The 27,055-nt window shown below is 51.3% G+C and overlaps 1 protein-coding gene and 1 pseudogene across 3 annotated transcripts in view; one reads left to right on the top strand and one right to left on the bottom strand.

The window, feature by feature from the left end:
* Window positions 1-27,055, top strand: part of ELF4 (E74 like ETS transcription factor 4) — a 40,311-nt gene that overhangs the window by 7,924 nt on the left and 5,332 nt on the right. For 2 of the 3 annotated variants that reach the window (XM_059384673.1, XM_059384674.1), the window contains exons 2-5: window positions 20,481-20,763; window positions 24,789-24,960; window positions 25,388-25,480; window positions 26,823-27,014. In XM_059384673.1, the coding sequence (XP_059240656.1) occupies window positions 20,692-20,763; window positions 24,789-24,960; window positions 25,388-25,480; window positions 26,823-27,014 (529 nt within the window). In that variant the 5' untranslated portion in view covers window positions 20,481-20,691. The remainder of the gene's footprint in view (window positions 1-20,480; window positions 20,764-24,788; window positions 24,961-25,387; window positions 25,481-26,822; window positions 27,015-27,055) is intronic. The other variant, XM_059384675.1, reaches the window with a different exon arrangement.
* LOC132007364 (small ribosomal subunit protein uS17-like) lies at window positions 8,709-9,170 on the bottom strand (annotated as a pseudogene).

A 27,055-nucleotide genomic window follows, 5' to 3' on the forward strand; every position in this document is an offset into this window, starting at 1 on the left:
ACCCACTGAGCCACCCAGGCGCCCCATTTCATTCCTTTTTTATTGCTAGGTAGCATTCCATTGTATGGAGATAGCACATATTATTTATTCATCAGTTGACGGACACTTGGTGGCTTTCCCCCACCCCATGTTTGGCTATTACAAACAAAGCTGCTGTGCACAACTATGTACAAATCTTTCCATAGCTATATATGTCCTTTCCTTTTGGTTAAATACACCTAGAGGTGGAATGGCTGAATCATACAGTAGTTGTAGCTTCAACTTTTTAAGAAACTGTCAAACTGGGATGCCTGGGTGGCTCAGTGGGTTAAGCCGCTTGCCTTTGGCTCAGGTCATGATCCCAGGGTCCTGGGATCGAGTCCTGCATCGGGCTCCTTGCTCAGCAGGGAGCCTGCTTCTCTCTCCGCCTCTGCCTGCCTCTCTGCCTGCTTATGTGCTCACTCTCTCTCTCTTCCTCTCTGACAAATAAATAAATAAATAAATACAATCTTTTAAAAAAAATTTTAAAAAAAGAAGGAAACTTCAAACTGTTTTCCAAAGTGATTGTACTATTTCCCATTCCCACCAGTCATTTGTGAGTTCTAGTTGCTCTGTGTCCTCACCAACACTTGGTTGAGTCTTTTTTTTTTTTTAAAGATTTTATTTATTTACTTGAGAGAGAGACAGTGAGAGAGAGCATGAACGAGGAGAAGGTCAGAGAGAGAAGCAGACTCCCCATGGAGCTGGGAGTCTGATGCGGGACTCGATCCTGAGACTCCAGGATCATGACCTGAGCTGAAGGCAGTCGTCCAACCAACTGAGCCACCCAGGCGTCCCTGGTTGAGTCTTTTTAATTTGCCTTTCTAATAGGTGTGCAGTGGTACCTCATTGTGGTTTTATTTTTTTTTAAAGATTTTATTTATTTATTTGACAGAGAAAAATCACAAATAGTCGGAGAAGCAGGCAGAGAGAGAGAGAGGGAAGCAGGCTCCCTGCTGAGCAGAGAGCCCGATGCGGGACTCGATCCCAGGACCCTGAGATCATGACCTGAGCCGAAGGCAGTGGCTTAACCCACTGAGCCACCCAGGCGCCCTCATTGTGGTTTTAATTTGTACTTCCCTAATGATGTACTTACTTATAACCAATATATCTTCTTTGGTAAGGTATCTGTTTAAATCGTTTGCCCCTTTTTGGGGCGCCTGGGTGGCTCAGTTGGTTAAGCGTCTGCCTTCAGCTCAGGTCATGATCTCAGGGTCCTGGGATAGAGCCCAACATCAGGCTCCCTGCTCGGCGGGGAGTCTGCTTCTCCCTCTCCCTCTGCCGCTTCCCCTGCTTATGCACTCTTGCTCTCTCTCTCTCTCTCTCTGTCAAATAAATAAAATATTTTTTAAAAATAAATTTTTTTGGCCATTTTAAAATTGATTTGTTTTTCTTGTTGAGTTTGGAGAGTTCTTATATATTCTGGACACAAGACCTTTGTTCTTGCTTTGTGAAGGTTTTCTCTGAGTCTCTGGCTTGCCTTTTCATTCTTTTTATAGTGTCTTTTGTAGAGCAGAAGATTTTGATATCAATGAAGTCCAACTAATCAATTTTTACTTTTGTGGATCATACTTTTGGTGAGGTCTCTAAGAAGTCTTCACGTAGCCCAAGGTCACGAATATTTTGTCTTATGTTTTCTTTTATAAGTTTTTATAGTTTTAGACTTTACATTTTGGTCTTTGATCCATTTTGAGTTAATTCTTTCAGATAGCGAGAGGTGTAAATTCACATTCATTTTTTTTTCCCTTTTACATACAGATACCGATTATTCTAGTACCATTTGTTGGAAAAGCTGTTGTTAGGCTACTGCAGTTGTCCTTATATATGTGGGCTTATTTCTGTCCTTATATATGTGGGCTATATTCTGTTTTTTTTTTTTTTTAAGATTTTATTTATTTATTTATTTATTTGAGAAAAAAGTGAGTGAGAGAGAGCACAGGAGCAGGAGCAGAGGGAGAGGGGGAGAAATGGACTCCCTGCTGAGCAGGAAGGCCGGATTTCTGGCTGGATCCTAGGACTCTGGGATCATGACCTAAGCAGATGCTTAACTGACTGAGCCACCCAGGCACCCTCTGTATTCTGTTCTGCTGATTGATCTGTTTATCTTTCCACCAATGCCAGTTTTTTTTATTACTGTAACTTTATAATCATTTTTTGAAATCAGGTGGTGCTAGCCCTCCAACTTTGTTCCTTCTCAGAGTTATTTTTGCCTATTTTAATTCTGCAATTTCATATGAATTTTAGAATGAGATTGTCAATATCCTTTTCTTTTAATACTCGAATTTATCCTATTTACAGTAATTTAAAAAAATATTTTACTTATTTATTTGACACAGAGAGAGAGAGCGAGCACAAGCACGGGGGACTGGCAGGCAGAAGAGATGGGAGAAGAAGACTCCCCACTGATCAGGGAGCCCAATGGGATCACCACCTGAGCCAAAGGCAGAGGCTTAACTGACTGAGACATCCAAGCACCCTACAGTAATTGTTACAACAGATATTTTATAATCATGGGTGGCCCTGATGTAACTGTCACTTTAGAAGATTCTTAATCAGGGCACCTGGGTGGTTCAGTCATTGGGCGTCTGCCTTTGGCTCAGGTTATGATCGCAGGGTCCTGGGATCGAGCCCCGCATCAGGCTTCCTGCTTGGTGGGAAACCTGCTTCTCCCTCTCCCGCTCCTCCTACTTGTGTTTCCTCTCTCACTGTGTGTCTCTCTGTCAAATAAATAAATAAAATATTTTAAAAAATAGATAATGCTTAATCTTTTCATTGATATTCTTCAGCTAAAGAATTCCATAAGTTTCCAAACTTATATATTCGCAAAATAGGACTTACATATTTTGCAAATACAAAATAGGACTATTTATTATTTGCCCTTCATTTATGAACCACATTTGGTGACTGGGCCCATGATTATCTGCTCCATACATCATTTTATAGATGTCAATCGTATTCCTTTCCAACCTTTTTTGCCTAGACAATGTAATACCTCTTTTTTAAAAAGCTTGTCTTCGGGGTGCCTGGGTGGCTCATTCAGTTAAGCATCTGACTTCAGCTCTGATCATAATCTTGGGGTCCTAGGATCAAACCCCACCTCAAGCTCTGTTCTCAATGGGGAGTCTGCTTATCTGCCCCTCCCCCTGCTTTTGCTCTTTCTCTCCTTCTCTCAAATAAATAAATAAATAAAATCTTAAAAAAAATGAAAATCTTTTCTTCATATAGTTATACTCACACCCCATTCTTTCTTCTTTAAAGATTTATTTTTTAAAGGTTTTTATTTATTTATTAGACAGAGAGAGAGAGAGAGAGATCACAAGTAGGCAGAGAAGCAGGCAGAGAGAGAGGCGGGGAAGCAGGTTCCCCGCGAGCAGAGAGCCTGATGCGGGGCTCAATCCCAGGACCCCAGGATCATGACCTGAGCCAAAGGCAGAGGCTTTAACCCACTGAGCCACCCAGGTGCCCCAAGATTTATTTATTATTATTTTTTTCTAGAGAGAGTAAGTGAGCATGCAAGCCAGGGGTGGGGGCAAAAGGAGAGGGATTGAGAATCTCAAGCAGACTCCCCACTGAGCATGGAGCCCGTCACGGGGCTTGATCGCAAGATTCTGAGATCATGACCCTAGCCAAAATCAAGAGTCAGACTCCTAGGGCGCCTGGGCAGCTCAGTAGATTAGTGTCTGCCTTCATCCGGGTCATGATCTGGAGTCCTAGGATCCAGTCCCACGTCAGGCTCCCTGCTCACGCTTCTCCCTCTGCTCTTCACCGTTTGTGCTCTCTCTCAAATAAATAAAATCTTAAAAAAGAAAAAGAGACTCCTAACCAACTGAGCCACCCAGACACCCCACACACCCTGTTTTGCTGAATCATTTTCTGTCTTAGACCTGATCCAGAATCGTGAAATCTTTTCCAGAGAGTGCAGTGATCAGATCAGCACCTAATATTCCCAGGGTGGAAACAGTGTGGTTTTGTACAAAGGGAGATGACCCGATTGATCATGAACCACCTTCTCGATGCAGCTTGGAATAAATGACCCTTGCTGGTATATGTTTCCCCAAACACAGACAGGGAGCCGGAGAGGACAAGTAATGTTGGGGGCTGGGGACATTTGTCCCCCAACTCCATCCCTAGCCCCACCCTTTGATTGTAGCTCTCACATCTGTCAGGACCTGGGGTGTCGATTCTAGAGATCTCCCTTGGACAGAGACTTTATATGAACTTAATTCATGAATGCCCAGACCTGTGGTAGAATCAGAAGAAGAGCTAGGCCTTGGTCCCATGGATTGGACGGCGCATGAAATAATTAAAGAGCAGTTCAAGCCTGTGTGGTGTGACGAGATCTCGTGGTCAAATCTGGGCTATCAGCATTTCGAAAAGGGGGCTCCATAGCTGTGCACTCTACTTCTCAGGGTGTAACCAGCTCCATGGGTCTGGGGACCTTGGTGGGGACCTTGCTGTATGGGCATTATTTGATTAACCAAAACAGAGCAGCAAGGGCATGGCTGGCCTGAGAAACTCTGTGAATGAGCCTGGAATGTTCCCTCAGGGGACCATGAGGAGACCACTGGGCTTCAAGCCCAGGCTTGAGTTGGGAAATCATGGGAAACAAGGCTGAGTAGGTAGGGTGGGGTCAGACTGTGAAGGACCTTTGGAAACCAAGCAGATGAGTTCGGACTGTAAAGCTCGGCCGAGTGCAGCTGGCATGGCCACGGCCAGATCTGAATGTGTGCCCTGGAGTAGGAGTTGGCGCCAGCTCAGAGGGAGGAGCTGGGCAGAGGCAGGGCTGTGACTGGAACTTCATCTCCCTCACATCCGGTCAGTGGGCTTTCTGCTGCACCCGGCCTACTTGTTAGGTTTCGAAGGCTTGCACGTCCACTCCATACAGCTTCCTAACGGGGCCCACAGGCGGGGGGAGTAGGTGGTAAGGGCCAGATCGCTCTGTGGCTGGTGGTGTGAGGTAAGGCAGACCACTGAGAATACCCACCTGCCTCACAGACCTGCTGGGCTGCCCCACGGTTGCCCCGGAGACACTCTCTAGACTAAGACAAGGGTAGTAGCTCCAGATGGCCTTTGTCAGAGAAAATGTGTTAAGGAGAGAGGCGACACATTAACCTAATATCACTCACTAACACATTAACATTAAATGGTTTGTGATTTCAGAGTGGTGGGGAAGTCATTCCAGGGGAGCGGGGATGGTGGCCTGCTACTAGGGTCAGTCACAGGAGCTACGGGTAGCACGAGGTCTGTAGTGGAGTGGGGGGCAGGAGGCCCAAGACTGGGAGAGCCATGTGACTTGGTATGCCTGTGGTTACATAGCCCATTAATGGCAAAATTGCCTTAGCAGAGGTTTTCCAAACTTTCCCACCAAAGTGCCCCAAACCATTGATTTATATCCTAGAGGCCTAGAAGGACACAATCTCATAAATTTCTATGAAGTGTGGCATTTTATCCTAAGTGCGAATGTTGCAATCTGCCGCCTAAATATATTTTCATTGATTTATCAGCAAGCAACATGGAAGCTCCTGAAAGATGCCCTGGGTTGGGAGTGTGGCTTCGATTCCTGCTGTGTGGCTTGGTCGGCTTTAGCAAGCAGGCCCTGGCCCTGTGAGACCTGCTTCTGGACAGGTCAGAATTTACACTTTCGGGATCTTCGCCCAAAGTGCCACAAGGTGTGTCCGTCACCTGCAGCGTGTTCGTTTGCCTGCTGTCCCCATCCCTGTCTCCCTCCTTGGTTCAAACTTATTTGATGGAAAAACCTAAGCCCTTGTGTCCCCCGGGAAAGTCGTTGGACTTGCTCAGTGGTTAGCTCTGGCCTTATCCCAGCCTTTGGTGTGGGGATCATGAGACTCCGAAGTAGGCATGGATTGGCCGAGGCTGTGCCCACAGATTCCCTAGCCTTTCCCCCTCCACCACAGTCAGCCTGTGGCCCCTCGTTCTGTCCCACCTTGAGCTCGGACAGTTTACAGTACTTCCAGTTAGAAAAACAGAAAACCTGCTTGTGCTCTCAGAGCCTAGCCTTGCCGCTGCTCATCTCTTGGTGGTTGAGAACAGAAGAGCCGTCAAGGCCTCCAGGCCAAAGTTATCCTTCTCAGTGACCCAAGCACCTCATTCCTGTCCCCATAGCCTGCAGATAGAGATGATGACAATGTACAAAGAATGCATGCCCTCCCCCAGCTGGGGCAAGGCGGATAAAGCGCTATGAATATTCAGGTTTCACTCTGGCAGGCAGCAAGCCTTCATCCACACCCCCTGCCGGCTAGGGGTGAAAGGGGGGTTCCAGATTATAGTGCCTGTAGTGATGAAACCACAGCAGGTAGGGCCCTGGGGAGGCTGTCTGGGCTGGGCGGGGCAGGGCAGCCAGCTGGGTGAGGCCCAGATTCCCCATGCTGATAAGACAGCCTGTAAACACCCAGCAAGGGGAGGGGGCAGAGGGCAGGCGACCAGATGGCAGGAGAAGGGGGGAACCGGAGCCCAGGGCTAGCGGCAGGAAGTGGGGCTTGATGTGGAAACATCCTGTCCAGCGGGGGCTAGACCAGTGGCCATTAGCGATCACTCCCTCCACCAAGGAGGCAAGTTCAACACAAGGTGGGGCTGCCTGGGCACCAGGCGGAGAACCTGGTACTCCACATTGCCAAAGGACATGATAAATGGGTCTCTATTATGGGTTCTTCTATCCCTGAACACTGCTGGTGGGGGGAAATCAGGACTGAGCTCCCCACATGCCAGACCTTGGGGAAACTTAGTAGTGGAATTGTCCAAGAGAATTTGACTCTTACAGGAAAGTCCTGGTCGTCACTATCAGTGAGGAGCAACGATTGGAATGCCCAATTATGTCTAGAACCTCCTGTAGCCCTCTGAGAAGCAGCACATATTTGACACACCTTTTTGTTCCACCTTGGAGGACTTTCTAATTAAAACCTCAGGGGGTCTTGCGGTGCCTGGGTGGCTCAGTGGGTTAAGCCTCTGCCTTTGGCTCAGGTCATGATCTTGGAGTCCTGGGATCGAGTCCTGCATCAGGCACTCTGCTCAGCAGGGAGCCTGCTTCCTCCTCTCTCTCTCTCTCTGCCTGCCTCTCTGCCTACTTGTGATCTCTCTCTCTGTTAAATAAATAAAATCTTAAAAAAAAAAAAAAGAACCTCAGAGGGTTGGAGCTCATGGGGCCTTTCGCAAGGGAACACCAGACTCAACTGCTTGACTTTTCAGACGGGGACACTGGGATCCAGAAAGGGGCACTTGGTGATGCTCATGGCAGACCTAAATTGAAGCCCGTGGTCTATAGCATTTTCCACTGCCTACCCTGTTGCTTTAGGCCCAACCACCAGCCCGCATGCATGCAGGTGGCCCTGCTTTGCACACTCGCTCAGCCTCAGCATTTATCCTTGCTTAGGGCCATGGGGAAGCTGATAGAAGAGATCCTCAAAATCAGAAATTGGACATCTGGAGTGTGGCCTGAACTGCTCTGTCAACTTGCATGTGGCCTTGAGTGAGCTGCTGCCTCTCTCTGGGCCTCATTTTTGTTTGTTTGTTTTAAATAACGGTTTAGTTAGGGGCGTCTGGGTGGCTCACTTGGTTAAGGGTCCGACTCTTGATTTCATCTGAGGTCATGATCTCAGGGTCGTTGAGATTGAGCCCTGTATCAGGCTCTGCACTGGGTGTGGAGCCTGCTTAAGGATTCTCTCTCTCCCTCTGCCCCTGCCCCCCCAAATAAAAAAATAAAAATAATAATGAATAGCAGTTTAATTCAATTTAATTCATTGCCATACAATTAAGTTATATACTCAAAGTATACAGTTCATTGGCTTCAGTATATTCACAGAATTTTACTTCCGTCACTACAATGCATTATAGAATGTTGTCATCACTCCATAAAGAGACTCTGTACCCATTAACCAGTCACTCCCCATTTTCTGCCAACCTCTAGGCCAAATAAGAGATATTTGGTACAGATATATTTTGGGGAGAAAAAAACCCAGCAATCGGTTAGGTAGATGGGATAACCCAGCTTACCGGGAACTTAGGAAGAGAATCTACCTCAGTCTACCTTGGCGATAAGCCCCTGGCCATGGGCCTGCCATCTATGAGGTGCTCAGGGCTGACTTTCCATAAATATTTGAATAAACATGTGAATCAGTACCCCGAGAGATAAGAACCCAGACTAACATTATGTGTAAACTGAGAGCAAGTGTATATTTATGGGGCAGGGCCATGACATGGCCACCCCAGGTCTGGATCCAGGAACTCTCTGGAAATGGTAGGCCCCTTAAGGTGGAATAGAGTCAGCGTCCTTCATCAGTAGAGCTGGAAGCCTCCCATTCCACTTCCCCTTCCTTCATAGCTGGCTCAGCTTTGTCACCATTTTGGTGCAGACTTGGCCCAGAATGTTAGGGATCACTTCTTCGATGGAGCTTTGATTGGGATTGAGGCCGTAGAGGAGGGGGTGGGTCACAGACCTGGGAAGCTTTCGTTGAAGGAGCATCACAGAGGTTCTGAACCTTCAAAGTTGTGTGTTGTGAGTGAGCACTGAGCTAGGGATCTGAGCAAATGGTCACCAGCATGGGGCCGTGGGGAAGGCCTAGACTTTGATATCGAAGGCACACAGCCTGGGTTTGAGTTCTGCCTCATTTATTTATTTATTTATTTATTAACTAGGAAAATAAATTTTGTCCAGAGGTATGGGCAGATGTCTAGTCTTAGAACTTCTGGAGTTGCTTCTTGGAGCCGGCAGCCTTGCTGACCTTCAGCACGTTGAAGAGCACAGTCTTGCGCAAGGGTTGACACTCACCCACTGGAACAGTATCACCAGTCTGGAGGTCCCTGAAGTGGGGCACTGGTGTACAGACACGTTCTTGTGGCATCTCTCACAGCAGCTGCACTTTCGGATGTAATGGGAGTAGTCTTGGTGGATGACAGTGGTCCTCTGCATCTCATTTTCATCTTGGTCAGGTGGAGACATTAACAGGAAAGGGTCATTTCTTACCAGCATAGTCGCCCTTAGTGGCCTCCTTGGGCATCTTGAAGCCCAGACTAATGTTTTTGTAATATCGCAGGACTTGAGTTTGTTCTTGCCAGTTTCTCCAAGCAGGACCCTCTTCTTGTTTTGAAAGACAGCCAGCCGCTTTTGGTAGGCACCCCTCTGTTCGAACATCCGCCATCTTCTCCGCCGCCTGAGAAAAGGTCTGCTTCCATTCTGGACGGGCGGTATGACCTTGGTCACGTTACCTAATCTTTTCTGAGCCTCACTTCTGCTGTTTTTAAAACGGAACTATTAAAACAGGATTATTACCAAAAGAGATCTCACTGAAAACAAAGTTCAGAGAGCATAGTAGTTGGAAATAAACCTGGGTTCTGTCCCCAGCTCTGCCAGTGACTAGCTACTTTGTAAGGATGTTGTAAGAATTAAAGGAGATAGCCTAGATGAAGTGCTTGGCACACCGATTCCACAGCTTGTACCCAGCAGGTATAAATCCCAGCCACCTTCCCTGCGCACCACCCTGTAATTTTTTTTAAAGATTTTATTTATTTATTTGACAGACAAAGTTCACAAGTAGGCAGAGAGGGGGAGGGGAAGCAGGCTCTCCACTGAGCAGAGAGCCCTATGCTGGGCTCCATCCTGGGACCCCGAGATCATGACCCGAGCCGAAGGCAGAGGCTTCAACCACTGAGCCACCCAGGCGCCCCCACCCTGTAATTTTTACAGTTTGGCCCCTTTCTCCAGATGCAGAGGGAACAACTTGAAGTGCTATCAGAGGGCGCAAAAGAAAATCTTACCCACATTTACACAATACCCACACCCCTCTGCTCCTCCCCCAACGGGCCCATGGTGAGGCCACAGTGGCCACACCCACCATCCCAGGCCCAGCACTAGCTCAGATCTGTGCCAGCCCCACAAGCACTTGCCCTGAGCTGGCACTGATCTCAAGTGCTTCCACCCCCTCCACCCAGACTAGATGCTCTTTCCAAACACGTGCCACCAGCTTTGAGTCGGGCTTGTAACCAAACCCTGGGCCTGGGTTTGCACTCCAGATGTAGGGAGGGGCTGGCAGAATCCCAGGTGCATATCCAGATGTTGTCTCCAAGGCCTTCTTGGTGTCCCCCATGCCAGCTGTGGATTTGCAGTATTTACTCCAAATTGCAGGGCTGAAGAAGCAGGCCTGTGTGGGGCCCTATCACTGGGGCACTGGGTCCTATTTGCCCTGGGAGGGGTGCGTGGAGGGCGAGGGGATGGGGAAAAGAGAGACTCTGTTCTTGAGACAGGAGGCGTGCCCGGGCAGGGCTCTCGGCCGAAGTCGCAAGAGGATGACCTCTAGAACTGAGAGGTATCAAGACCATCTTCCCATCCATTTTTTGTTGGCTCACCCAGTACCATCATGTCTAGGGGTTCTCTTAGCTTTTCCTACTGCTGCTTGGACCTCACGGAACAATATTACCATAGGGGGGATCAGAAAGATTGTGTCTTTCCACTCCTAGGACCCCATCCCAGGCATCAGGGCTTCTAGGACTATTACCATGTCCTCAGGAGGACCGGCAGCTAGGCAGAGGTCCAGGGCCTCAGGCTTCTACTGCTCCTCTGACCCTTTGCCTTGGGAAGGCCTGGCAGAGATGGTCACATGCCTGCAGGATCCCTGTCGGGCACATAGCCCCAGTGCTAGGAGCTCCAACCTTGCAAGGGCAACTGGGAGGTATTTACAAGTACAAGTCACGACACCAAATCACTAGCAGCTCTGGAATGTGATAGCTTCCTGTTCCATCACCCAGAAAATGCCGCTACCCTTGACCCACATGTACTGTAATACTTTGCTCTCCATTGTTGTCTCTGTCCATTGGTGCTGAGGACATAATTATGCAAAATTGTCAAGTTGCTTTCAGTGTCACCTGCCCCTCCCAGTTAACCCTTACAGTCGGCCTGCTTTCTCCCAGGCTCTTGCCACAGTCCATCCCTCCATCCTGAGCCACCCGGGGCTCATCCTCAGCCCAGGTGGACATTGCCCTGAGCACACAGTCCAGTCTTTTCATCCAGTCCTGGAAGGCCAGGCTCATTCTGCACCCGCCTCCTCAAGGCGATAGCTAAGTAAGGTGATAAACCCACTTCTCCTCATCCTCTAACAGGAGAGGGTTTGGCGGAGACAGCCCCAGCTCCCTCCCAGTCCCAAGTCCCCCAGCCCAGGCAAGCTGGCAGTGGAGCTGTTGGGGCGTCCCCTTGTGTAGACAGCTGTCTCCTCAGCCTTCCTGTGAGGGATCCTCCCCCCTCCCCCGCAGGGCCCCTCCCCTCTCTGCACTCTCTGACCTGTGTGGGGCAGGGGCGGGGCAGGAGGGCCTGCAGGCCCTGAAGGGGAAACTGCTGAAACCCCTGGGACAGGAAGTGGCAGAGAGGGGCTGTTTCCTCTGGCAGAGCAGGGGTGCGGTGAGAGCTGGCCCTATCCCCTACTTGACTGCTTGTCTACGTGGGTCCTGGGAGGCTGGGGAGAGCTGAGCACCCTTCTTTCCCTTGGCTCCGCCCCCACAAAAATGGATGCTTCTGGCCCACCAGGTCAGAGGGGCTGGGGAGGGGGCATGGCTCTCAGAGGAAGCCATCTCTATTTTGATGGGAGAGGACTTCAGAAAGAAGGGCAGACAGGTCAGCGAGAAGGGAAGGGTGGGGAGGGGCAGGTGAGTATGGGGTGAGGGGGGCCCACAATGGCAACGGAAAACCACAGTTGGGCAGGGGAGCCTTCTGTAAGCTCTTAACTCTGAGAGAGGATCATCAGGACTGTGTCTGCTCAGAACTGTGTGAGTTGGAAATGCAATAAATTGCTGACTTGTGACTCACAGGGCTAGAAAGGGCCTTAGACCATCCAGTCCAACCCCCTCACTGGGCAGCGGAGGAAACTGAGGCCCACAAAGCTGAAATGACTTGCTCAAGGTCCCAGCATGGGCAGAGCCCGGTCAGGATTTTCTTTCTGATGAAAATCTGCCGAGTTTGTGTTTGTGGTTCCACGCATCCTTCCTGGTGCTCCTGAGTGCTCCATGACGTTCTTCTCAGAAATGAGCTTAATCCATCCATTCACACTGGAGGGGAGTGAAGCCTTTAGTCCAGGAGCCAGTAAACTTTTCCTGCAAATGGACTGTAAATATTTTAGGCTTTGTGGCCCATAGGGACTCTGTCACAACTCAACTTACAATGCAAAAGCAGTCAGAGATGATTGGAAAACGAATGAGCGTAGCTGCACTCCAATAAAACTTTATTTGTGGACAGAAATTTGAACTTCGAATAATTCTCATGTGGCATGAAATATTATTCGTCTGTTTATTTTTTTGTCCTAATCATTAAAAAAATGTAAAAGCCATTCTTAGCTCATGGGCCATCCAAAATAGACAGTGCGCTGGATTTGGCATGCAAGCCCTAGTTGGCCAACCTGTACTTCAGTAACTAAGAAGTAAATCGAAGGTGTCGGGAGGAGGGGGAGAGAATATACTTGTTGGGGAGGAAGCAGGTAAGGCTGTGAAAAGGAGGTGACATTTGCTTCAGATCTTGACCACTGTGTGGGAATTGGAGCTGCAGAAATTGGGGAAGGGCACAGCAGGCCTAAGGCATGGTGTGAACAAAGGCACGGAGGTGGGGAAGTTGCTGCAAAAGTTAAATGTGTTCTGCACATGTGTGGCTTCATTGTTATTTGCCAGCCCTGGGTCTTTGGCTGCTGTCTGTTCTCACCAGAGGAAAGGGTTGGCTGTATTGAGGACACCGAGAGACAATGAGGAGGGGAAGAAGAAAGGTCACCTGGGAGTCATAGCAACTGGCTGTGTGAACTTGGGCAAGTCATTTTTCCTCCCTTGGGAGCTTGGTGTTTGCAGTTGGATGATAGGACGGATAAATGCCCTGATCTTTCAGGTCCCTTTTAACTTTGATATCCTGGGACTCTGAGTCAGGAAGAGGCTTTGAGTAGTGTGGGTGAGGGGGAAGGAGGAACCCCAGGAGTCCGTGGTGACATCAGAGCTGAAGCTGCCCACACCCTGATGGGCTGTTTTTCCACCTCTGTCCTGCACGCTCCCCTGTGTGCAGGCAACACTGGATGGTCCTTTGCTTTTGTTGGCCTGGGAAGCGGCCAGTAGTGGTGGGGCGGGTATTGGGGGTGGACATTTGGAAGGGGCACCCAGGCAGGCAGCGAACCCAGCCCAGCCCCTGCCGTCTGGGGGATTCCCAGACCTGAGCAAAGAGCCTCCGCATCAGTTTCTAGGACACGGGCTGGCAGGGGCCTTGACAAAGAACACTGTCCCTTCAATAAAAGTTATCTGACTTAATATCCTGTTGGTGCCAAGTCACAGATTAGCCCCGCTTCTAAAAAGCCCACTAATTAATTTAATTAGTCTCTGGTCAGTGTTTCCTTTTTTTTTATTTTAAAGATTTTTTTTTATTTATTTGACACAGAGAGAGAGATTACAAGTAGGCAGAGAGAGAGGGAAGCAGGCTCCCCGCTAAGCAGAGAGCCCAATAACGGACTCGATCCCAGGACCCTGAGATTATGACCTGACCAAAGGCAGAGTCTCACCCCACTGAGCCACCCAGGTGCCCCCTGATCAGTATTTCTGTTACCCCCCCCCCATGGAAGCAAGCAGGCCTTCCTGGGGGCAAGGGTGGGGTGTGTACCGTTTGAGGCCACCTTTCATTCATCACATGCCACTTTCTGCCACAGTCTTGTATCTGGGATGGCAGCCTCACTGGCCAGGCCTGCTCCTTTGACCACTAAAGGCCTGTAGAGGTCCCTCCTGCTGATGGTGTGTGTGTGTGGGGGTGGGGGGCAAAATGACTCTCCAGGTCTTCTTTTTTTCACCTGGGTTTTTCAAGATAATCCCAAATTCAGAGTGGTCCAAGGTGAGCTCATCTTCTTGCTGTATTTCCTGTTTCCATCACTTCTTATCTTTTAGCAGTCTTTACAGTAAGAGCAGTCTCCACATCTTGGGGTCCCTACAACGACTGTATTACCCTATACTCTGCCATTTGATTCCCTTGGGTGGCTCTGGGCCTCACCTCCTGGGTTCCAGCTGCCCTACCGGGTCTCCTTCCACCTCCTCCACTCATACACTCAGACCAAACGGATCTGCCTAAAGAACTGCTTGCCTTAGGCCCCTCCCTTGGTCTAGAATCTCCAGGAACTCCAAGTAGCTATGTTAAGTTCAAATTCCACCACCTGGTGGATCTTGGGCCTCTGCACTTACCCAGCGGATTTCCCTGACCTCCCAGCCAGTCTCTCTCCCCCATAGCCAAGCTGGTTTCCTCTCTGTCCCATGAGGTTTATGGTTGTTGGTCATGTCCTCCCTCGCCTTCGTCTCACCCCGTTATCTCCATGTCCCTGTCTTCCTGTCCATCCAGGTAAAGAGATGCTGAATATTTGACGAGTGAGTGTAGTCAAAAGGACGCAAATCAGGCCAGGAAATTGAAAAACGTGTCTGAGACTAACAGCGAGTTTTCACGTGCATTAACTCACTGGCCTTGCACGACACCCCTTTGAGCTAGGGAGGATGTCCCCGTTTCACAGAGGAAGAAGGTCACCTGGCCAAACCCCAAGGCAAAACTGGATCTTCTCACGGAGAGGATCATGCCCTTATGATCTGCATAACTTCTGGGGTCCCCTCCTAAGCTGTAGCTGGCGGCCCACCATACTGGGGTTCAGTAGCTGCTCTGGACTAGGCTTTGCCTTCTTTTCTGTAGCATATTCTTGTATTGATCTGGCTTCCTCTTCCCAGAAGAGCTTTGTGACTCTGTGGGCAGGTCCCTGGAGCAGTAGAGATGAGGATGTGGTGGCCGCAAGCACCTCCAGGGGGTGCTCTTTGGGCTTTCTCAGGCAAGGCCCCTGGGAGTCAGCTGGGGAAATAGGTTCACTTTGTCAGTAACCCTTCCCCCCACCCCCCCACCCCGACCCTCCTCCCCTGCTGGGGCTTCTGTAGAGCTCTTGCCACATAACCACAACCTCAAGGGCTGGGGTGGGGTGAAGGTGACGAGGACTGGGGACTGGGAGCCCCTCTCCAAGCAAAGCAGCCTGTCCCTCTCTGCGGGGGTGGGGGGGCAGCCCCTGCCAGGAGCCAGCCTCTACTACACCAGCAACTGGAAGCCTCCAGCCCCACCCCGTCTATGTTCTGGAGCCAACGGGGGACTTCCGGGGGCTTCACGGGGGCCCTAGGCCCCCTTTGCTCTCTGGGAGGTCACCTGAAACTCATCTTATGGATGAGTGATTTTTAATTTCCAGAGTGCTTTCCCACCACCGTCTTCATTCACCCGAGACTCCCCAGTGAGCATCTGCTAAAGCTGGCTTAACCCTCCGCCCTCCCCCACTGTAAGGATGACAGAAAGCACAGCCCAGAAAGATGGCTGACTTTTCCAGGGTCTCACAGCTGGTTGGGATACAGCCAGGAGAGAGGGGGCTTCCTTCCTCCTCCCTGCAACCTGGACAGCGCCCACAGTGGGGCGAGCTTAGGGTCTCCTGGAGAGAGGGTAAGGGGGCTGCCCCCTCCTGCAGCCCTAATCGCCCCCTCCGCTGGGACAGCTCAGGACCTGGGAAGGTAGAGGGCTGCCAAAGGACGAGGGCAGTTTGAGATGAGCTCTGGGCCTCCCTCACCATCGGAGCTGTGGCAAGCCCTACAATGGAGGCAGGCAGTGACCCAGGGCCAAGGAAGGAAACTGGGTTTCTTGTAAATAAGCAAAGAGAAACCCCAACCAACGGGCCTTGCAAAACCTTTATTTTTTTCCTCCCCCTTCCTGATTTCATCTCAAATGGAGGGGATGGTGAAAAGAAAGGAATAGAGGAGAAGGAGCTGACAAAATAGTTGTGGCTGGGGCCCCTTCTCTGGGCGTCTGCTCAAGGAGGAGGGCTCTGCTCGCTGGTCAGAGTCAAGGCTGTGGGGGAGTCCCACGGTGGATTACTTCTGCTCAGTCCGTGGCTACAGCCTGGACCCCTGGCTCTGGCCCTCTGGCTCTTAAATACAGCCCACTGGTCACGTGGGACAGCATGCAAATTTGCTTCTGGATGACTATTAGCCAGAGGAGGGGCTGTTTTTAAGTAGAGGGTACAGCTGTTCCTGGGGTAGTTTCCATTTTGTTTGTGGTTGTGAGGGAGGGGCGTTGAGAGAGTGGGAAATGGCATGGAGGAAATTGTCACTTCCTTTCCAGAGAATTCCAGAAAGGTTTCATGGAGGACTGGGTATTTCAGGAGTGAGGGCTGGCTCTGAGAGGATGAGGAACTGGAGAAGGAGAACTCTGCTTTGTGGCCTGGCTGACCATCAGCCCCCATGTTTCCTGGCGTGCGTGGAAATGCCCCGGGTGTTACTAGCAATTCTGTGAGAGCCACTGGCTCAGCTGACTGGGTGTAGATTTAAACTCGCTCCACAGAGACCGTGGATGTGGCTTTCACATAGGGGCTGCTTCCTCTATGCAGAGGAGTCCAGTTGGGTGGGTGCTGGACACCGCCTGACGTGCGCCAGTGACAGCCCCAGAAAGGGTCTGTACATCTGAAGGGGCCCAGCTGTGATGACGCAGGAGCAGCCCAAACCACTTTTATTTGGCTATTTTGGTTTTGAAATGCAGTCAGAACCACAGGGAGCCCGAGGTGTGCATTTGCAGTCGCTTGCTTGCTCCCTCCTGTGGCACGCAGTGGCTCACACACGGTGTCAGGGGCCATCTGCTCTCCAGACACTGTGCTTTCAGTGCAAGTAGGACAGGCCCTGGGAGCCAGGGATCCTGCTGTGGCCTCCAGGGGAGTGAAGGGAGTGGAGCTCTTGCCACCCTGGGAGCCGACTCTGACTGGAGCCAGCTGTGATCTGTACAGGGATGGGGCGGGTGGGGAACTTCCCAGGCACGTCTGTGACTTGAACCGAGTGTCTGTGTGTACCCACCTAGCACCCTGCTCACCATCAAGGCGGTGTCCGGGGCTCTAGGCCACTGAAGCTGTGTCTCAGCATGTCTGTGAGGACACTAGGGAGGAGTGCCCCTGGTGTGGGCCTCTCTGGCCTCCAGCAGGGCGGGCCTTCTGTGGTGGTGGTTTTTTTGGTTTCAGGTTCCTGGGAGAGGGAGGTTATTTTGAGGGACTTAGTTGGGGGGTAGTTCACTCCTCTGCTGGGGAGAGTGAGTGAACATGCAAATGAGCCTCTCCCCACCTCTCACTTTCAAATCCTCAAACATCTGAGGGGGGAGGGGCAAACTTTCTGGCCTGGAAGGTTCCATGGTGGGGCTTGGATGGGAGTTTTCTTAGCCTTGGCCAAAAACAGGATGGCTACTTCCTAACCCCTAGCTGGAGGCGGGAGGTTTGGACATAACAGGACACCAGGCTCAGCCTTGGGTCCTGGGTGCAGCAGTCTCGCAATGCCCCCAACCCTGGGTCGGCAGAACCCGCACCAACCAGGTCCTGAATTTAGATGCTTAGATGTGTGGACACTTAAAGAATGCAGTCGGATTAGTCTCTTCTGCTATTGCAAAGCTCTCTGCACCTATGGCCAAGGCGTCCACCCAGTACGGTGTGGGGCTGCCTTTTCTCCTCCACCACCTCCATATTCTGTGGCTGGTGCATTTTTCTTCCCGGGAAGCATAGGATTTTGGCTTTTTGGTGGCCTGGGTAGTGGGAAGCAACAGTGGCAGCCCGTCCCAGCCCCCCTCACCGCAGCTTGCTGGAGCCAGCACCAGCTTGGCTCTGTCCTCCTCCTCCTCCTCACGAAGGCAGGCGTGGAGGAGGAGGAGCCCAAGATGGAGTTTTGTGGCGCTGCTGGCCCGACCAGGGCAGCCCTTTGACACACACAGGCCCTCGTGCACACATCCTCACGCTTGGGGCACACGAGCACACCCTGCACGCAAGTAAATCTGTGGTGTGTTTGCACACCCACAGTGACAACTCCCATGGTAAATTACAGTGCAGAACTACACAGCTGTAACACACACACACACACACACACACACACACACAGAGGGCACACAACACCCACCCCACAACCCATGTATACAGGGATATATGTTTTTTAGAGAGGGAAGGAGGGGGAGAGGCAGAGGGAGAGGGAGAGAGGGAATGTTAAAGCAGATTCCCTGCTGAGCACGGAGCCTGCGGGCAGGACTCAACCTCACAGCCCTGAGATAGTGACCTGCGCTGAAATCAAGAGTCAGATGCCTAACTGACTGAGCCATGCGAGTGCCCCACGTGGATTATACTTCTTGCCCAGAAAATACACCTCACCGGTACTGACTGACCAGTAACATTCATTCATTCGTTCGTTCGTTCGTTTATTAGTTCATTCATGTGTTTGTTCTGCGAACATAAATCGAGTGTCTGCTACAGGCGAAGCACAGTGTGGGGTGCTAACGCTTTGCTGATGACCAGCATAGTCGTCCTTGCCTTCAAGGGAGCCACTGCCTCATGGGGGAGGTCAGGAAGGTGCACGGAAGGTCCGTAGGCAGAGAGCACCAGTGAACTCGCCAACGTGAAGTGCTGATCTGTGAAAACAAGCGGGAAATGAGCAAACCTGGAGGGAAGGGCTGCCTCAGAATGACGTCGTTGGGGGGAGAGGGGGCAGACACCAGAGTTTCGTGTTTAGACAAAGTGGGATTAGGTGAAAGTGATCCCTTTCATTTGATTAGTATGAGAATGCTTCCTGGGGGCAGACAGCCGGCCTGAGGGAGGGCGGGGAGCTGCGGAATGCGGGCCTAGGGGCGCTTTGGCTAGAGGAGACAGACCTTCCAAGCATAAATGGCCCTGGGAGGCTTCTCAGGCGGGCCACCGGAGACCGGGTCATAGGCAGGGCCTGGTGGGGGTAGGGTGGGGGGGGGGGGGGGGGGGGGGGGGGGGGGGGGGGGGGGGGGGGGGGGGTGGGACTCGGGCCAGACCGAGTTTTCCCCAGGGCCTCCTCTTCGTCCTAGCAGGGCTGTCTCATTCACCCAAAGGGAAACTCAGACCCGACAGGTTGAGTGGAGCGACTTCTTGAAGTTTTGCGTTGGGGGGCCGGTGGAAAGGTGCGGGGGTGAGGGTGGGGGTGGGGAGCAGGCGGAGCCAGCCCTGTGGGCTAACGGAAAGGAAGTGGGAGAGGCCTGGGTGTCTCCTGTGGGGGAGAGCGGTCATCAGAGAGGTCACCCGTGGTCCTCCTCCCTTTCCTCCCCTTTTCCCCCTCTCTGAAGTTCCTCATTTCTTTCCGGGCCAGGAGAAGAAGGCTTTGCCACCCTGGCACTGCCAGACCTGGAGGGAAGGTGTGTCAAGGAGATAGGAGTCAAATGTGTCGCTCCTGCTGTGGTGCGTGGACCGAGTTCTTCAGGCATTCGTGGTTGCGCCGGGCTGTTTGTAGACCCACCCTATGTCCACACACACGAGGATACCATTAAAAACAACCCTAAGGGCCAAAGCTGTGGTACCTGGGGGTGGCAGGCCCCGTGATCGAGAGGAGAGGAGTAGAGCAGGCTGGCAGGAGGGCCGTGGGGGTGGGAGCTAGGCTTCGGGAGGTAGGCACTGGTCGGCCACAGCAAACAGCTGGAGGCCCCCGGCGCCCCGGCAGGTGTCTAGGGGGCATGCTATCAGTGCCTCACGGGGGACAGGGGAGATGTGTGGGCTGCAGCAGACAGATTTCCTGGAAAAGGTTGGGGGGGTGCCTGAGCCAGCCCTGGAGGATGAGGAAGGCTCTGTGGGCCCCTCCCGGAGCTGAGGCTCCTCTCAACTTCCCAGGGTGACAGTTCAGTCTTGAAACTGAAAGCAAAGCTCAGGCAAGAGCGTGAACCCACACAAGGCACAGAAGCCATCCTCTCCAGCGGGGGGGGGGGGGGGGGGGCGGTGGTGGCCGGGTGGCGATAAATGCCCAAAGCCTATGACCCACCAGTCCCTCTGTCTCAGGGCTCTCTGGGGGGCGTGACCAATTCTGAGAGTCCCCACCCCTGGAGAAGGGTCAGACCTGCGCTGGCCCTGCTGGCATAACACCCCACAGTGAGACGCTTCTTCCTCTACAGACTCTGCCTTTCGAAGCTAAGCGGCCACCAGTTCCAAGGTAGAGGGAGCCAGGCAGGGTCTGGAAGAGCACCTGGTACCCCCATGTGTCCCTAACCCACAGCCTCCCCTACAAGATTCTTTCTGAGCCAAGGGAATTTTAAGAATTCTTCATGCTACTGTCCCATCTATAGGGACGGATGGAGTGCCCTGATTTCCCCTGTGGCCACACCCTGGGGATTAATCTTCAGGGTGGAGAGAGCCCAGAGTCCCTCTATCTATCACCTCTGAGGAGGCAGGAGAAAACACAGAAGGAGGCTGTGTGTCTTCACAGCCAGCTCAGGTGCGGACGATATTGACAGACCCACACCGAGGCTCGGCCACTTCCCACCGGACGCAACTCAGTTAACTTCCTCCTTTTCCTGCCCCCTTTTTTTTTAACCTGCTTCCTTTCTTCTCCCATCATCCTCCCCTGTTGGCAGTCTGGCTGTTGGCTAGACATCCAGGAAAGTGCCTTACTCATTGCCCCTGTCTCTCCCTTCTCCCTAGGTGACTCCCGTGGTTGGCCCAGCCTTAGCATGCAGCCTTGAACCTGGCATAGGCCACCGCCTACTCCAGCTCTCCACACCCCTTATTTTACTGTGGCTCGGGATAGAGGCTCTAAGTTCCAAGGTACCTGAATAGCATCTCCTGGTCAAGAACACCCCCGCAGCTCCAGAGGGCCCTGTGAGTCCTGCTGTCAGCTCTCTGAGAAGACAGTATGGCCATTACCTTGCAGCCCAGTGACCTGATCTTTGAGTTTGCAAGCAACGGGATGGATGATATCCACCAGGTATGGCCCCAGAGAACACAGCCCGGTTGGCCAGGCGGATGATCAGACAGACACAGACAGGCCGGCAGAGAGCAAGCTAGGCAGCACCCCCCTACTAGCCCTCCGGCAAGTACTGATCAAGTACCTACTAGGTCCAGGCCATTGGGTCTCTGTGCCAGCCAAACAGTGCACCTGCTCGTCCCTCATGCGGCCAGTCAGTAGTCCCTGGGCGGTCATTCCATGTGCAGTCACGGGGTACCTGCTGTCACCAAGCCAGCCGTACGGCTGCAAAACCCAGTGTCTAGGCTGTCAGGCGGTGAGCAATGCGGGCTGAACGCAGAGGTACACACAGACCCTCATGCACATGTCTACCCCCTTCCCGTCACCTGCAGTGTCACAGTGAGAAAGTTGCCGGGACAGCCACATAGTGAGCATCAGCTCTCCCAGGTGGCCCCATAGGGCAAAGACCAATCCCTGGCTCCTTCAGACTCATGTCTCTAGCCTGGTTGATGGGCCCTTCCAGAACCATCTTTTCAGCCTCAATCTGAGGATGCAGATCTGGAAATGCAGTTCTCTGGTGGGGGGAGTGAAAAGGAGGACAGATTTGCAGCACTTGGGGCCGCGCCGCTCCGTATCTTGCTCTGTACTGGGGCTGAGAGAGCATGTTTTCCGTGCACTTGGCTGTACCCACTGGATGGTGTCTTGGCACACCCACTGTGACCCTCCACTCCTGTCCTTCCACAAACTGGAGAAGAGGCAGCCAACTACGGTAGAAGGACCAAAAGATTAAGAGTCAGGAGTCCTGATTTCTGATCCCAGTTGGGCTGCCACAGTATCACGTGGGCAAGTCCTGTCCCTACCTTATCTGGCTGCCATCTTCCCACCTTCACCAAGAGGAGATCCAGTTGGATTATTTGTAATGATACAATACAGAGAGCCTAATACTAATGCTCTCTGTGCTGAATCCTCATGGGGACCGAAAACTTTATCTGACCTCTAGTGGCCTACCCAAGGCTGCCCCCTAGTGGGCTCTGGGCACATTGTACTTTCTATGCCGCTGGGTCTTCACCTAAAGTTGCTCTCTTACCCAACACCTGTGGTGTGCCAAGCCTGGCGGAAGGCACCATGGGAAGAGAAGGGGAGAAGAATTTAACCACACTGGGGTTCTCGATACTACTAGTCATTTTTTTTTGCCTTTTCTGGTCTGCTCAGCAACTGTCACTGTTCTTTATGGGGGCTCTTCTTCCCTCCTGATCCCATGATCCCACACCTGCCTCTCCACCCTCAGCAGACAGCTTCTGCTCCAATTCACAGAAAAACTCAGAGCTAGGGACACCCTCTGTGTACCTCCCTTCTCCCTTTTACTGATGACATCACTGTTTCTGTTTCCTTCCCGCTGCTGACCCGGGACAAGGAAATGTCCTTCTTCCTTCCAGTGGTATCTCCTACCTGTACTTAATCTCATCTCTCCTGCCTCCAAGACCTCAAACTGTTGGTCACCTCTAGTGTCTCTCCCTTAAATCCTTCAGACCTTCCAGACATTTCTCCTCAACCCAGAACATCTTCAGGCCTCCCCAGCCCCAAAACACTCTCCCTTCTACCTACCTCCTTCAAAAGACCACCTTCTTAACTCCTTACTGTTCATCAGCACAGTCTCCACCATCTGTGCTTACATGCTCACCTCCTTTCTCTCCCTTTTTTAGGAAACCATTTGTATTAAAAGATGTGTCTTTAATACAAAAAAGTGTATAATCATATGTATTTATGTATATGTATACATTATATATGAATAATTATAAAATGAACATCCATGAACTCACTATCCAGGTTAAGCAATAAAAGCATTACTAGTCTCCTCGAAGTCCCTGATACCGCAAACACTCAATGAGAGCTGACTCTACACTGGGCCCGTTCTATACGCTTTATGTGCATTGATCTGTTTACTTACCCCTCTCCCCCGTTTTATAAATGAGGAAACTGATGCCCAGCAAGATTAGGTAGCTTTCCCAAGGTCCCACTGCTAAAGTAGCAGAGCTTGGTTTCAAATCCAGGACATCTGGCTCTAGATAAGGACAATCCAATGGAATTTCCTGAGATATTAGAAGTGTTCTGTATTTGTCCTGTCCAGTATAGGACCACTAGTCACAAGAGGCTATGGAGCACTTGAACTATGGCCAACGCAACTGAAGAACTGGACTTTTAATCTTGAAAAAATTTTAGATTCACATTTAAATAGTCACCCATGCCTAGTGGGCACCATATTGGACAGACAGCTCTCAACTCCATGGCCTTGGCCCTTCCTCTCTGAGATCCATCGTCCTGTGTTCCCTGAAAGGCCTCCAGCCAGGGTGACTGTTCAGTGGCTGAACCCAATGGCATTTAATCAATTTTTATTTTTCTGCATCCTTCAGGAGCATTAGGCAGAACTGAACATTCTCCTTCTTCTTCATGAAAAAAGAATTAAAAGCCACATAAAAGAAAATTTGGAAAATACAGAAAATTTGAAAGAAAGGGAAAAAAGTCACCCAAAGTCCCGCAATCAAAATAGAATTCTTATAAACATTTGTTATAATTCTTCATATACATAATTAAAAAAAAAGAGTTGCAGGGTGCCTGGGTGGTTCAGTCAGTTAAGTGTCTGCCTTTGGCTCAGGTCATGATCCTGAGGTCCTGGGATCAAGCCCTGCATTGGGCTGACTGCTGAGTAGGGAGTCTGCTTCTCTCTCCCTGCCTCACATGCACTCTCTGTCTCTCTGTCTCTCAAATAAATGAATAAATAAACCTTTTTTTTTTTAAAGACAGTTACAACCACAGTCCTTTTTTAAAAAAAGATTTTATTCATTTATTTGAGAGAGAGAGAGAGCACGAGCGAGAGAGCACAAGCAGGGAGAGCAGCAGAGGGAAAGAAAGAGAAGGAGACTTGTCACTGAGCAGAGAGCCCGACATGGGCCCAATCCCAGGATCCTGAAATCATGAACGGAGCTGAAGGCAGCCGTTTAACCAACAGAGCCACCCAGGCACCCATAGTACTTTTTTTTGAAAGAAGTTTGCTTTTATTTATTTATTAATTATTTATTTACTTCAAAAAGTAGAGCACGAGCAGGGGGAGGAGCAGAGGGAGAGGGAGATGGAGAGGGAGATAGCCTCATGAGCACAGAGCCCTACACAGGAGCCCTATCCCACAACCCTGAGGTTAGTACCCAAGCTGAAATCAAGAGTCGGACACCCAACCGACTAAGCCACCCAGCCGCCCCAATCACACTCCTTTTTCATTTAGCTTTGTTTGATTAGAGAACAACTATGCCCTCCAGGGGTCAAATTCTCATCCTGCTCATTGTATCCACTCGAGGGGATTTTGTGTCCACCCTTTTGAGCTCTTGGACACATATTTTTGACTCACTGATAGGTATCTCCATGTTAAATATCTCAAAAGTACCTCAAACCCACCATATGCAGGCACTGTCCCCCTTCTCTTTCTCCACAACCCTGCTCCTCCTCCTCCTCCACATGAGCAGTGGACCCAATGAATCAAGCTGGAAATTGGATCCCTCTTCCCCATCCAGACAGGGGCTGGGTCCCAACCTCCCACCTCTGTAATGCCTCTGTTCTTCCGTCTTCATTGCCAGAGACTGAACCCTCAGAGGTGCACAGAGCCCTTAATCTTGGATCCCGAGCTCTGACTGTAGGCTGAGCCCTTCACCCTCACCATTGACTAATCCTTTGCCACTGGCCTGTGAAGGAGCCTAACCATTCTCATAGACTGAGCGCTAACCTTCGCCATGGATTAACCCAGAACTACAACCAATTAAAACTGTCTGCTCCTGATTAAGTGCAGGTGGTGCAGAGCTACCCCATCTCTGTTCATCAGGAAGCTACTCAAAGCCTCACCTAGTGAGGTTGGACCCAGAGCAATGTCATCCCATACAAAGGACAGCCCCGGGGGCTCCAAGAATGAAGAATTGTAAGAAGGGCCGGATTTTTTTTTTTTTTTTTTTTTCCTGGCAGAGGCAGGTGAGCTTTAAACCAGATCCCTATCTTGTCCGTAGCTGGAAGACCCCTCAGTGTTCCCAGCTGTGATCGTGGAGCAGGTGCCCTACCCCGAATTACTCCATCTGTACTCAGGACTGGAGCTGGACGATGTTCACAATGGCATCATAACAGACGGGACCTTGTGCATGGCGCAGGATCAGATCCTGGAGGGCAGTATTTTGCTGACAGGTTTGTTTCATTCCTGGGCAGGGGAGTGTGGAAGAGAAAGGGCTTCTGTCTTCAGGGACTGTAGTAGCCCACAGTGGCTTTCAGTGACCCCACGCAGCAAGGGCAGAGCCCCAGAGTGGGGAATTAGATAGGGTGGTTAGGACAAGCAAAAGGTCGTACCACCTCATAGAGGAGGAAACCATCCCAGGGGATCCGTGGTCTTCCGAGATGGAGCGGGACGTGGAAGCGTAGAGGGGGGACTGGCTGGGGTGAGTGCAGAGAAAAGGTGGGGAGTTGCCGTAGGCGGTGCGCTAGCCCTTCCAAGTCCCTCAGCTCGTTAGCGCTGTTCTCTGGGCTGACCCTGATGAGCTCTCTGCCCCGGCCCTGAGCACTGAGGGAACTTGTTTTCTGCTCACCTCGCACCCCACACCATGGAACCTGGATCCAGATGACAATGAAGCAACCTCACAAAGCATGTCAGCCACTGAAGTCTTGCTCAATGTCGAGGCTCCCAACGACATCCTGGATGAGAAGCAGATCTGTAAGTGTGAACCCTGGTGCCTTAACTCAAGGCAACAAAAAATGCCCTTTGAAAATATCACCTCCGTGCACTGGATTCGCAAGCATGCGTGCCCACAGCCACTGATGGCTGCGTAAACAGGCTCTTGAGCTGGGGCAGGAATGGTGCGGGGGCAGGGGGCACTGGAGACAGGGAAACAGTAGACAGGGAGAGTTTCCTTTTCCAATTTTTAAGTTGTGGTAAAATACACATAACACAAAATTGACTACCTTCACCATTCCTCAGTGTCCGTTTGCATTGTTGGGCAGCCATCACCATCATCCATCTCCAGAACCTTCCATCCTGCAAAACTGAAACTCTGTGCCCATTAAATACTCACTCCCTATTCTCCCCTCCCCTCATCCCCTGGCAGCCACCACTCTACTCTTTGTCGCTATGACTTGAACTACTTACTATAGGGACCTTAAAGGAGACAGGAGTGGAGTCACACAGTAGTGGTCTTTGGGGACTGGCTTATTTCATTTAGCATGGCATCAGGGTCTGTCCATGTTGTAGCATATGTCAGAAATTCCTTCCTTTTTAAGGCCGAGTACTATCTGCCAGGGTGACTTCGGTCCCCTCTGCTCTCTTGCCAGGGCCCCCAGGAAGACTATGCAGGGTGTGGATGATTTAGAAATGTGCCAGGCTTGGAGCTCACCCCTCCACCTCCCGAGAAGGCCCCCAGGGCAGGCTCCTGGCCCAACTCCCCCTCAGGCCTTTGCCTGACTCATGGACAGGAGGACTTCCGGCCCCTCCTCCTCCCGAGGAGGTGCTGGGATCCCGTTGGGGAAAGAAAGCCTAAAGCTGCCAGTTAAGAGTCCCAGCACTTCTGTTCTTTCCCTGTCACTAACGTGCACTCAGGCTTCAACAAATACTTACTGCATGCCTCCACGTGCCAGGCGCCAGCTTGCTGTGTGACCTTGGACACGTGCCCTGGCATCTCTGGATCTCAGTTTCCTTATCGGGAAAGTGGAGGAATTGGACTAAATGATACCTGAGGCGCCTTCCCATTGTAAAACAAGTGAATGACGAAATCAAGGTGGCCCTTTACCCTGGGTGTTGTTGCCTGGAACTTCCCCACTCCCAGCAGTGGGCTGTAAATGTGGCAGCCGTGATTGGGGCCAGCTCGTGGCCACAGCCCCGCAGAGGTTTCCTCTCCTTGTGGTGTGAGACACGTGAGGCATTTTTAGGGGTATCCTGTATCTGGGGCCGTGGGGGCCAGCTCATCCATCCTCCCCGGGAGTCCCCCATCCTCTGACGTGCCGGGAGACCACACTCCTGCCCTGCACTGGGCCTCAGGCACCTCAGGCCTTTCTCTTTGCAGTCAGCACCTCCGAAATGCTTCCGGACGCAGACCCTGCTCCAGCTGCCCCTCTGCCCAACTATCTGTTTCCTGTCTCTGAGCCTGATGCCCTGAACGGGGCAGGTGACACTGATGACCAGGAGGGGCACTGTCTAGAGGAGAAGGTCCCCAGAGAGGAAAGTGCCAAGAAGACTGGAAAATCAAAGAAGAGAAGTAAGAGAGAGAGAGAGAGAGAGAGAGAGAGAGAGAGAATG

The sequence above is a fragment of the Mustela nigripes genome, chromosome X, assembly GCF_022355385.1.
Source record: "Mustela nigripes isolate SB6536 chromosome X, MUSNIG.SB6536, whole genome shotgun sequence".
NCBI lineage: Eukaryota > Metazoa > Chordata > Mammalia > Carnivora > Mustelidae > Mustela > Mustela nigripes.